This window comes from Sander vitreus, chromosome 17 (assembly GCF_031162955.1).
Source record: "Sander vitreus isolate 19-12246 chromosome 17, sanVit1, whole genome shotgun sequence".
Classification (NCBI taxonomy): domain Eukaryota; kingdom Metazoa; phylum Chordata; class Actinopteri; order Perciformes; family Percidae; genus Sander; species Sander vitreus.
In genome coordinates, this window is record NC_135871.1 from 24,407,181 (window position 1) to 24,419,596 (window position 12,416).

At 38.5% G+C, this 12,416-nt stretch overlaps 1 protein-coding gene across 1 annotated transcript; it reads right to left on the reverse strand.

Moving 5' to 3' along the window:
* Window positions 1-2,105: 2,105 nt before the first annotated feature.
* Window positions 2,106-12,123, reverse strand: ddx43 (DEAD (Asp-Glu-Ala-Asp) box polypeptide 43). Its single transcript, XM_078273774.1, has 16 exons — window positions 11,790-12,123; window positions 11,459-11,514; window positions 10,707-10,824; window positions 8,988-9,215; window positions 8,653-8,734; window positions 7,710-7,869; window positions 6,144-6,262; window positions 5,895-6,005; window positions 5,642-5,783; window positions 5,337-5,437; window positions 4,612-4,699; window positions 4,291-4,418; window positions 3,996-4,105; window positions 3,669-3,807; window positions 3,496-3,583; window positions 2,106-2,792 (listed from the first exon to the last, which is right to left on the reverse strand). The coding sequence occupies exons 1-16, from the start codon at window positions 12,121-12,123 to the stop codon at window positions 2,616-2,618; spliced, it is 2,181 nt and encodes a 726-aa protein (XP_078129900.1). The 3' UTR covers window positions 2,106-2,615.
* Window positions 12,124-12,416: the final 293 nt, after the last annotated feature.

Sequence of the window (12,416 nt, forward strand, 5' to 3'; positions counted from 1 at the left end):
TAATATAGTATGTTATAAAAATGTCAAAAAAATCATAGTATAGTATGTCATAAAAATGTCAAAGTCTATAGTATATTATGTCACAAAAATGTCAAAAAAAGGTCATAGTATGTCATAAAAATGTCAAAAAAGTTCAACTTTCATAAAATGTCAAAAATGTCATAGTATAGTATGTCATTAAAGTGTCATCAAAAAGTTATAGTATAGTATGTCGTAGTATAGTATGTCATAAAAATGTAATCAGAAAAGTCATAGTATAGTATGTCATAGTATAGTTTGTCATTAAAATGTAATCAGAAAAGTCATAGTATAGTATGTCATAAAAATCTCATAAAAAAAGTCAGTCTTGTCAAAAAAGTCATAGTATTGTATGTCATAAAAAAATGCATCAAAGTCATAGTATGTCATAAAACTCAAATTAATATAGTGTCCAGAAAAATGTCAAAAAGTCATAGTATAGTATGTCATTAAAAACTCATAAAAGACATAACAGTATGTTATAGAAATCTCGTAAAAAAAGTCATAGTTTGGTATGTCATTAAAAAAAGTATGGTATGTCATTACAAAAGTTAAGTCATATAGTACGTCACAAAAATGTCAAAAAAGTCATAGTATAGTATGTCATTAAAAAGTCATAGTATAGTATGTAAATTGAAAAAGTAAGACATAATATAGTATGTTATAAAAATGTCAAAAAAATCATAGTATAGTATGTCATAAAAATGTCAAAGTCTATAGTATATTATGTCACAAAAATGTCAAAAAAAGGTCATAGTATGTCATAAAAATGTCAAAAAAGTTATAGTATAGTACATCATAAAAATGTCAAAAAAGTTCAACTTTCATAAAATGTCAAAAATGTCATAGTATAGTATGTCATTAAAGTGTCATCAAAAAGTTATAGTATAGTATGTCGTAGTATAGTATGTCATAAAAATGTAATCAGAAAAGTCATAGTATAGTATGTCATAGTATAGTATGTCATTAAAATGTAATCAGAAAAGTCATAGTATAGTGTCATTAAAATGTAATCAGAAAAGTCATAGTATAGTATGTCATTAAAATGTAATCAGAAAAGTCATAGTATAGTATGCCGTAGTATAGTATGTCATTAAAATGTCGTCAAAAAAGTCAGTCTTGTCAAGTGTCAAAAAATGCGTCAAAGTCATAGTAGGTCATAAAAATCTAATTCAGAAAAATGTCCAAAAAAGTCATAGTACAGGTACATGTGCTGTAACACACACACACACACCTCTCGGCTCTGCTGTGTATGTGTGGGTGCGCGTGTAGCGCGGGCATCGCTGTTCAGAACCCCCACTATCTTCCAAAATGTAACGCTTGCATCCAAATGAATTGTGCTTGACGCTGCATGTCTGGTCAAAAGTCATAGTATGTCATTAAAATTTCATTAAAAAGTCATAGTAAAAAGTGTCATTAAAATTTCATTAAAAAGTCATAGTAAAAAGTGTCATAAAGTCCAAAAAGTCATAGTATAGTACGTCATTCTAATTTTTATTAAAAAGGTCACAGTAAATTCATAGTATGTCATAAAAATCTCATAAAAGTCACAGCACAGTATGTCATAAAAAACTCGTCAAATAAATGTTTTCAAAAAAAAGTCATAGTATATCATAAAATATTGTCAAAAACTCGTATATAAACTCGACAAAAAAAGAAACGGCCCTTTTTCAGGACACTGTATTTTAAAGATACTTCTGTAAAAATCTAAATAACTTTAGAGATCTTCATTGTAAAGGGTTTAAACAATGTTTTCCATGCTTGTTCAATGAGCCATAAACAATTAATGAACATGCACCTGTTGATCAGTCTAAAAGACAATAACAGCTTGCAGGCAGTAGGCAATTAAGGTCACAGTTAAAAGAAAATTAGGAAAGAGAACTTTCTACTGACTGAAAAACACCAAAAGAAAGATGCCCAGGATCCCTGCTAATCTGCGTGAACGTGCCTTAGGCATGATGCGAGGAGGCATGAGGACAGCAAATTCCATTCCAGGTAAACTTTTACCATAATTGTGGTTATAAATGGTGCAAAGCAGATTACTGTATCATATGGTGAAAATGTGCCAACTAAAGTTACAAAGCCAATAAAATACACTGGGTGTCACATCTCTTCAAATGGAGAATTTATTATATGGATTTATTTCTGCCCAAATCCACAAATTACATAAACAAAATATTCAGTGTGATACTAAACACTGCTATGGTTGGTGAGTTACAGACAGCAGAAAACAACATTGTAACAAACAAACTAAATTGTGCATTTTAAACAGTTTTAAAAACAGGAGCACAACATAATGAGGTGGAACTGCCTCACTGATTATGGATGATAATCCAGCAAAACATAAACAAATAAATAACTCAAAGAAAAAGAAATCAAACATACATTCAAAAGAAATTACAACATGCAGATTCAGATCTTGTTTTGCCTTGCTGAGAAAAAAAAAAAAAAAAAGCACAGGAAAATCTAAATTAGTCCTAAATTATTATTCAATCAGAATACCTACTTTTCGTTCCATTAATACTTCAATATACGAGTCCTTTTGTAGACCTGTGTAGAAAACCTTGTGGTATGTGTGGACTTAGACAATCAAGCATTTAGAATCCCCAGTTTTGGCTTCGATCCCTGCCTACTCTCCCTCCACCATCTCTCTTTCCCCATCCTCCACCACCTCCTCCCCTTCCACCTCCCCCTCCTCTTGGATTGCACAGCTCCTTTTCCCTCTTGTGCTTCTCGTATCTCTCTGCCATAAGCACCAGCTCCTCAGGGACCTCCTGCAACAGGATTCACAAAGATTACATGCATTTTACTAGGGTTTGCTGGTGATTTTATTAAATCTATAAAAACTAAGAAAACATGCTTCTGGGGCTGGATCTGAATATCTGTTCAATGGGTAGGTATTCGATTTTCAATCTTTTTAAACACTATGATGGTAAAAAAAAAAACTGAACTGCCCAGGAGTTTGTGTTACAACAGGTGACTGTGTCCTGCAACAACAAAGCAGTCTCTTTTCTTTCTCTCTTTCTCCGTGAAATGAAGCTGCCTTCAAGTGCGGTCGAAAACCGTTTCCCCTGCTGCTGCTGCTGCTGCCACCACCGAAGCTTCGAATATTCGCTATTGGAAAGCACTGAAGCTCAAAAAAATGGTATTCGTTACAGCTCTACATGCTTCCTACTTGATAACACTTTCCAGCTCAGCTTTGAGGTTGCAAATACAACTTGGGAACAAAGCATTCTTTTCTGATTTAGTGACTTAGTGCCATAAAGAGTGGGGAACAATATTTTCTTTTTAATAAAAAACTAAATCAAAAGATTTTCATCAAACAAGTCCAAGTCTGTAATAATGCTGCCAATGGAGTGAACCCCACTATAGCCTTCTATGGCTTATTTGTTAATACAAAATCATCAGTCTGCAGTGAAATACCAGTAGAAGGTAAACATAAAATGTGTTGTCCAAATGAAATGTGTGTGCCCTAACCTGTCCCGCTCGCTCCAGGATGGGAATCAGCTCAGCGGCCATCCTCCAGTCTTGTCTCGTTACCAGGGTAACAGCAGCACCTAAGCGTCTGGTACATAAATGCATCAACGTCACAACCTAACCCAAGAACAGCCAGACAGAGTAAAGTGATCTGTAAACAGAGACACGCTTACCCTGCTCGGCCAGTTCGGCCCACGCGATGGACGTACTCCTCTATGTTACGTGGGAAGTCATAATTAAAGACATGCGTTATGTCAATGACATCCAACCCTCGAGATGCTAAATCTGTAGCAACCAGGATACGAACTCGGCCTGGAAAAATAAACAGTTGTTCTCTAATCAATTAATCCTTTAATTATTTGAGCCTTTACTTATGACAGCTCATTGGCTTCAGGATAAGATCCCCAGCTTAACACCAAAATGTAAGTTTCAGTCTCTTCTGCCTTCCTGAGGTAGGGAAAGCCTATTTTTAAAACCACACTTTCCATTCGGTTACGTACTATCTTTAAAGTCTTTGAGGGCCTCTTCACGGTCATACTGCTCACGGTCACCATGGAGACTTTGCACAGCCAGGCCCTGCAGACACATGTCACTGGACAGGTCATCACACCTGAGATTGCATGCAAATTAGAGACAAAAACAGACACACATGGAATTGTTAGTAAAAGGTGCTAAGCGCTGCCAATGTCGACGTATGGTTAACTCTGGTATTTACCAGCAACTGTGGGTGGCAGCCGAAAACACAATTTACTCCCTTTAAATGTCCCCTTGGTTAGTGACCGATTCCCCACTCACACAAGCTTCTTGCCAACAAAGATGAGGACTTTATCAGTGGGCAGCATGTTTCTGAGGAAATCAAACACGTAGGACTTTTTCTCGTCTTCATGGACGATCAGCACGGTTTGCTGCACTGTGTTAACAGCCTAAAACCCAGAGAAGCACAGGAAGCATGACACCATGGATTCCACACAGACAGCATCTGAAATTCACTTTCTAAAAGCCATTCAACTTAAGTAAGTAATCAGGTGGGACAAAGTAGGAGATTAGAACACAGAGACATCCAAGTACCCAGTAAACACACCGAATAAATGATTGACTGTATTCACTTCCACGTACCGCCAAGTCTAGGGTGCCCACATATACCATCATGGGATTCTTTAGATAAGATTTGGCCAATCGTCTCACGCCGGTAGGCCAGGTGGCACTGAAACATGGGAGTTAAAGATGGATAAAGGAAGTTCATTTGCAATTCTATACTGCACATCCTACAACATTTCAAAGTAAATCTCCAAAGCACTTCTGTAAAGAACAGTGTCAAAAGTAAGTACACAAATGCGGGGGTTCATTTTGCTTTTAAAAAGTTACATTTTTATGGTATGATCTTCCTTTTCTTTTGTGAAAATGGAGATCAATTATACATAGTTGTGATACAGCATATATACATTTTCTCTTATGACAATCGTTTTTTTTTACTTGGTGAAACAAACATAATCCCAGACTCCATTAATATACCAGGGCTCTAGAGTGCGACCAATTCAGCGTTAACGGCGACGTGAGGAACAATTTGGGTGCACCTAAATTTTGTGTTGGTGCACCTAAATAAAAAAAGTTAGGCGCACCAGTGCAACCGAGGCAAAAAGTTAGTCTGGAGCCCTGTAGCCCTGTATACGCAATGTAACACACTCTCCAAACTGTGGAAGAAACATGACAACACTGGATGGTCTTAATGCTCAAGGTGAGCAATGTAAATGCTTCCAAGAGGGGGCTGCATCTGTACTTGTGCCCTAATGTCCTGTCCATTACTGTTTAAAGTGCTTCATGTGACTTGACTTGTATTGTACCTGGTCATGACAGTCTGTCGGTCTGGGCGAATGTCCAGGAGAATCTTCATAATCTGGGGTTCAAAGCCCATATCTAGCATACGGTCAGCCTCGTCCAGCACCTTTGCCCAATGATCAGAGAAGTTATTAAGAGCAACCCATCTGTATTCTCTCACACAACTTTAAAAGATAAAAAAAAAAAACACATACAGATACAAAACAAAAAGCACAAACTTTTGCTACATTGGTTTGAGCTAACACCTAAGACATGAAGAATTTCACAAATAGACTTGAGGCACTGAGATGCACAGAGACAAACAACTGACCAAGTAGGTGATGGAGCGAAGATTAATGAGCTCATTCATCTGTAGATCATTTAGTCGGCCTGGTGTAGCGATCACTATGTCCACGCCCCCCCTCACCAGGTTGATCTGGGCTCTCCTATCCCCTCCGCCATATATACAGACACTGAGAGAAGGTAAAGAAGGAACAGTGATGGTCATGTCGCCTCTACATCGCAAATAACTATTGATTCTAAGCTCATCCTTAATGACGTATGATGCTATAAGACTGCTGGACCTTTTGTAGCCCTTGTAGCTGTACTTTTTGCACTCGGTTTCAATCTGCAGGGCCAGCTCTCTGGTGGGAGTCAGCACCAACATGCCTGGACCACCCCGCTCAGCTCTAGGCCTATCAAGAAAGGAAGGACAAAAACACAGAAAGAGTTTGACATAATTATCAAAGTTGCAACCATCTGAAACAAATGAAAATAAACAGTACTTTTACTGTTTTTGAAAAATAACTGATGCCTTAAGAAAAATTGCTCACAAAGGCTGTCCATCCATGTGAATAAACCCTGGAAGCAGATAGGCAAGGGTTTTGCCTGTTCCTGTCTGAGCAATGGCTATCAGGTCCTCTCCGCTCAGTAACACTGGCCACGCCTGAGACTGGTGAAGAAACAACCGAAAATACCATTGTACATTCATACAAAACGATTGAAAACACACACACACACACACACACACGACACTAATCAAGTAACTACTTTACAAATATACTGCATTAAAAGTTAATATGCAATACAAAATGTAAGACATGTAAAAACAAAATTCACTAATTATCAAAAGCTATCTACAGATAGCATTAAACGCCCCCAGACCTCACTGGAGGACCTGAGGCCCACGTAAACAGTCTCACAAAATCCGGTGGAAAAACAGGATGTGTGAGTAGAGATGCAGGGTGGATGACGGTAGAGGGTGTGGCAGTACACCAGCTTCACAGCTACCACAGGATTCAGCATGTTCAGCCTGTTTAATATACTGTCATTGCATTACACAAAACTGACTGTAGAACTATTTGAATGCACAGGCCAGTGAAGGCAGTACATTCCATCAGACCAAGCCTTTTACTGTAAAATGAAAGTGGAATCTGAGAGGACGATGATGACGTTTCATTTCCCCTTGCAGCACACCCATGATTTTATGTTTCATAAAAAAACTTTACCAAAGTGAGGAAAGAGTTGGAAAGATAGAAAACTTACTGTAAATAAAAATTAAAAACTCTGTAGTTAAAATGCTCACTAACTACTACTTCAGACAAAAGCACTCCGTCTTAATGTAGCACCCATTTTTACATCTCTGTTGCAGCCACAATTTAATGATTAAAGTAGATAAATGAAAAGGTTTCTCAGAATTACATATAAATAACTAAAAAAAAAAAAACTAAAAAAAAAACGTACGTCTGCGTGCTAAAGTAGCAAGTTCAGCAAGTTGGGAACAATTTTTATTGTGCATTCAATGTTATATTATTCCCTTGGGCAATAGGGATAATATACCTTCTATGGTGGCTTCCCCTTACTGTGAATACAGTGGAAACACTGAATAATTATTCTAAGCAAAGATTCGGTTCAAGAGAATATGAACAGAAGAGGTAATTTATCTACAAAATTTTTTTCCCCCTCAGTTATCATCAACATAATGTTATCCAAGCTTTCCTTTCATTTCTGCTTTTTGGGGAGACTACAACCATAGATTATTTTAACAAAAGGCTCCATATTTCCTGTCAAGGCAGCCATTTACTGGTATTTCCAAATATGGATCTTGGTAAATCACGGGGATTACCCATGGAAACAGACAGTGAACAAGACACGTCACTACAGCTGCATTTGTGCAATTTCTAACCAAATTTCATTAGCATACCACACGGAAAAAGAAAATTCCAAAATAAGGTGCCCATTTAGTAATTAAAACTATGTGCATTTTACAGGGCAGATGGCAATTTTTATCTGGTTGTATACTTACTTTTACACAGTAATTGACCCATATAATTGTTGGATTTGAAAGTATAATTAGTGATACATTACAAAATACATTTTCCCAGGGGCCAGGCTTATACCTGGATGGGGGTTGGCTTGAGAAAGCCAACTTGTTCAATATTTTCCATGATCTCTGGATATAGTTCGAAGGCCTCCAGAAAGGTGCGACAAGGATTGGGAATAAGACGCTTCTCCCCCTCCTCCTTCAGGTCGTCCACAAAGATATCATTATTCTCCTTCCTGTGGAAAAGATATAACACAAACAAGAATAACAGTGGTTGATACCAAACCGCACTACCATCCTAGACCAATACGCAATGCGTTTTGCCTAAGTTTTTGTACTTTGTTTACAAGTTGAACATGGAATATTCTTCCAATTTCAAAATCAAAGCCCTCAAGTAACACTAAATAATTTAAATAAACAACCAGAGACACACAGCTAACAGAGTTTAATAACTTGTGTCCTGAGAACCTACAGATCAGGGCTTGATGCAACTGTGGCCTTTTAGTCCTGCACAACCAGACAACTGTCAATCCTTTGTTGTCAACTACTTTTCGTGTATTGCCCAGCAATTCTCTCTCTCTCTCTCTCTCCCTTAATATGAGGCCCTAAAGACTGAGAACCTCTGACTAATTTCAAGTCAACAGGCTTGCAAGTGTCTACATCACACATGTGCATACAGTTTACTTTAAGTATTACAGCTGGACCTGCTCAGATAACACACGAAGAGGTGGATAAATGGCGCCACCTATTTGTCTGAGGCTGTAATGGAAAACAATGCAGATAACGCAAACTTAAGTGTTAGTTGAAGAAATCCAGCAAAAAAAAAAAAAAAAAAAAAAGAAAAGGGAGATTTGAGGTTTGCAAGCCTGTTCGTAACACCTTCAGTTCTTGCTTTTGACTTTGCCTCTACTCATAACATTTCTTTATATATTTTTTGAAATATTACTGCATTGTATAACATTGTGGACACCCCTATTTACACCCTCAGGGAAGATGATGTGATACACAGGCAGAATTACCTCCATTCCTTGACTTCCTCTGCTGTGAGCATGGATACACTCTCTGCCTCAGTGTAAAACTTCTTCTTTAAGGGTGGGAGGTCTGAAGAAAGATGAAACTATTACAAACACTTTTAAGTCAGGAATGAGGCCCACTTATTTTTGCAAATGAAATGCTGGAGTCATATCACAAGGATAAACTAATCATCATAAGCTGGTAAAAACCAACAGGGCAAAGGAAAACATATACATAAAACAGTTTTGTTTGGACTTTGTGCCAAATCAATGAAAAATATATCACTTTACAAATACTTGTGGACTGCAGTGTATGTAGAGTAGCGACTATGAGCCCTCACCCTTCCACTTGAGCTCTGCATACTTGTCCTTGTTCTCCCGGATGGTGTTCCAGTCTATGGATACAGGGGGCGGGGCAGCATCTGCAGCGTCTAATTCTGCAGCAGACCAGACAGAGCTATCCCTTCCTCCTCCACCACCACCTCTCCCTCTGTGGTCTCCTCCACCACCTCTCCATCTGTAGCCTCCTCCATCATCTGCTCCACCATAGTCTCCCCCTCTACCAGGACCTTGGAAACAGATCAGTATCAGTCAGGAACTCAGGTTCCTTCCGTTGTTTTCGCCCAGTGTTTGCAGTTTTTCTCCTCCTCTGTGCATTCATGAGGTACATTCATTAGGCTCCGGGATAAGCACACATTTTTCACTCAAGTTGAAACTTTTTCGTCTCGACAGTTGTGGGTTTTTTTCCCCACCCTTCCTCAACTGTGATTGAACGGCTAGGTGAAACTCCCGGGGACCAGAAAAAACTCCAAACGTGCATCGCTCATTGCAGAATAGGCACCCAGCGCCTCGTCATGACGCTGGTGTTTGGAGCATAGTGTAAATATGTACAGCACCCAGTGCAAAGCATTACAGAAAATAGGCTGCCCTTAGACCAAATGCTGTGGTGGACACCACGCTACCAGGTAGAGTGCACTCAGTGCATTGTGGCCGATTTAGATATTATCTAGAGCAGTGTTTCTCAAATGGGGGTACGTGTACCCCTAGGGGTACTTTGGAGGACTGCAGGGGGTACGTGAGATATTTAACAAAATGTTTCAGGGTTCATACGTTTTGAAAAAAAGCTGGAAAAGTTATGGAATTTAAAAAAAAAAAAAGAAAAAATGCAAATTCTAGGCCTGGAAAGGTTTTGGAAACATAAAAATACCCAGAAAGTTTTGGAAAAGTCATGGAATCTTTTTTTTTTTTTTTTTAACACAGCATAATAATATGTGATTTAATAAATGTATTTCACGTCGTCGTAACCTCAACGTTCTCTTCGGGGCGCGATATTACAACTCCCACTATGAACCACATAAATTGTCATTAATTCTATTGTTAAACATCTGAGGGTAAACTTTAACACAGATTTTTATTCTTATTGTATAATGTCGACTGACATTTTCAGGAATACATAGTCATGGAAATTTGCCAAAAAGTCATGGAAAAGTCATGGAAAAGTCATGAAAAAGTCATGGAAAAGTATTGGTTAAAATGCGTATGACCCTGATGTTCAATAGTTACAAGGCTGTTGTCCAGAACATTGTTTCTCTTTATGTAGACTTTTTTTTCCCTACCAAAAATGTGTCGCCTTCTTTGGACCTATTCTTGCCTTCCTTCCTTCTACTGTCCTACTTTTTACAACAAAAAAGTTACAACAATTTCTCGCTTTTTTCAATAACTTTGAAAAAAGCGAGAAATTGTTGTTGTAGTTGAAAAAGGAGCCTCATAAGAATGACATTTCTGAGCCTTCTTAGTGTTTTAAAAATAGCTATTTTGAGGCTAGCATAAAAGTGCCCCTAGCACTCCCATTCAAAAGGCCATTTGACCGAAAAACGAAAATACGGTAAATCTTAAAAGTGGCTATTCCGTCCTAAATATGCTTTTAAACGAAAGTTTGACTCGGGTACATTCACAGAAAGACCCTAGGTTGCATTTTGGCGAGAGTTACGCTTTAACACACAACTGCCAGGAATCCTTTAAGATCAAGACCAACATTTTCTAGAAAAATGACTTTGTACCATTTCGAAATCGAGAGTTGCCATCTGCTACCAGTTCTTCAATCATCTCCTTGGCCTTCTGCTGGGCAGCAGAGGACCCAAAGAGGACCACCTCTGCTTCATGGTCCCCATTGTTTATCTAAAAAAAAACAAAAAAAAACAGCAGAGTTACAAACAGGGAAGAAAACAAATATCCTTTACATGGGCTGCGTCACAGGTTTCCCCAACATCCCCGGTTCCTTCGCTTCCTTTCGTCTTAGTCCGTCCCACCGAGGAAGAATAGTTCATGCAAAGAGCAACATTCACAATATTTAGCAAAGGATACAGAGCAATAGCACAACAATCTTGCCAAATTCTGAAGATGATTTACAGCTTGATCTACATTTCAGGTAATCTACTAAATCTACAATCCATTTCCAGTTTACATTGTCTGGAATTGGTCCTGATCCCCTATGGTTTGAAATTAAGCTGTCTTGGTTCTTGTCAGTCCTGATGAATAAAATGACATGCAATTGTTGATTTTACAATTACATCTGGTAATCTGACTTCACGTCATTTACAATCACAGCCAAATGTTGGTTAACTTAGACGAACAGAAATGCCCAATCTCATTTATTTGTTCCTTTTTCAGACCCAAGGAAGAACATATGTCGTCAAAGCACCGTCAGTCATGTCTACGCTGCCCTTCAAGTGTACACTAATGTTGGCCACACCAGTAACCTATTGATGGATGCGCTATAAAGTCACAAGGTTGAAACTAACAGTCAACTTGCCTTGATCCTTGTACCGGTGCTCTCCTCAAGTTCACGAATTTTGGCTCCTCCGCGACCTTTAACAGAATTAAAATGTATTTAGAGTCTGGGCAAAATCTCTAGCTAACATTACATCGCTAGTTAACGTTACAGCAATGGAACATATTAGCTCCATTGTTATAACGGTTTATGAAAATTGGTAGAATGGGGATTAACTTTACACTATCATGTCGACCTCATTTGTTAGCATAGCTAACGTTAATTTAGCTGACAGCTAAGTCAACCGGTATTTTGCTAAAACGTGTTACTTATAGCACCCTTTAAAGCTGAAACTAATGGTTTAGAAACCTACCTATTACCCTCCCAACGAAAGCATTTTCCACGGTGAAAGTCACAGGCTGGGAAGAGTCCGACTTTTCACCGTCAAAAGTTCGTCGTCCAGGGCGATCCGTGCTCCGGGGAAACGGACCGACTTCGCCTCTACCTCTCCGACTTTCGAACCCCTCGCTACGATCGGCTCTCCACTCTCTTGAGGCTGCAGACCTGGTTCCATTTCTTACACCGAAATTTACATTTTGGCCTTGACTGTTATACCGTGACAAATTCCATTCATTGGGAGTTGATTTTGTAGCAGGCTTCTGGATAGCAACGCCGCCCTCGCTGTACTCATCTTCCCAGTCAGACATTTTAAATTTGGCTCCACACGCCTGCCAGCTAGCTAGTTCACTAACCGCAATTAGCTAACTGTCAAGCTGTCAATCAAAAACTATGCCGCCTTCAAGTTTACTCTGTGAGTTTGGTACGTTGGGATATTGGAGAGATTTTTGATGAATATTGTATTAATAAATATGGAATGTAGCCTAATCAAAACATATTTTAAGTATAGCATTAAAAGGTGAAGAAATTTGCCAAATAAATATTTTTTTTTAAATACCGTACCCTTTATATCCATTATCCACAACCCCGAACTTGTTAAATC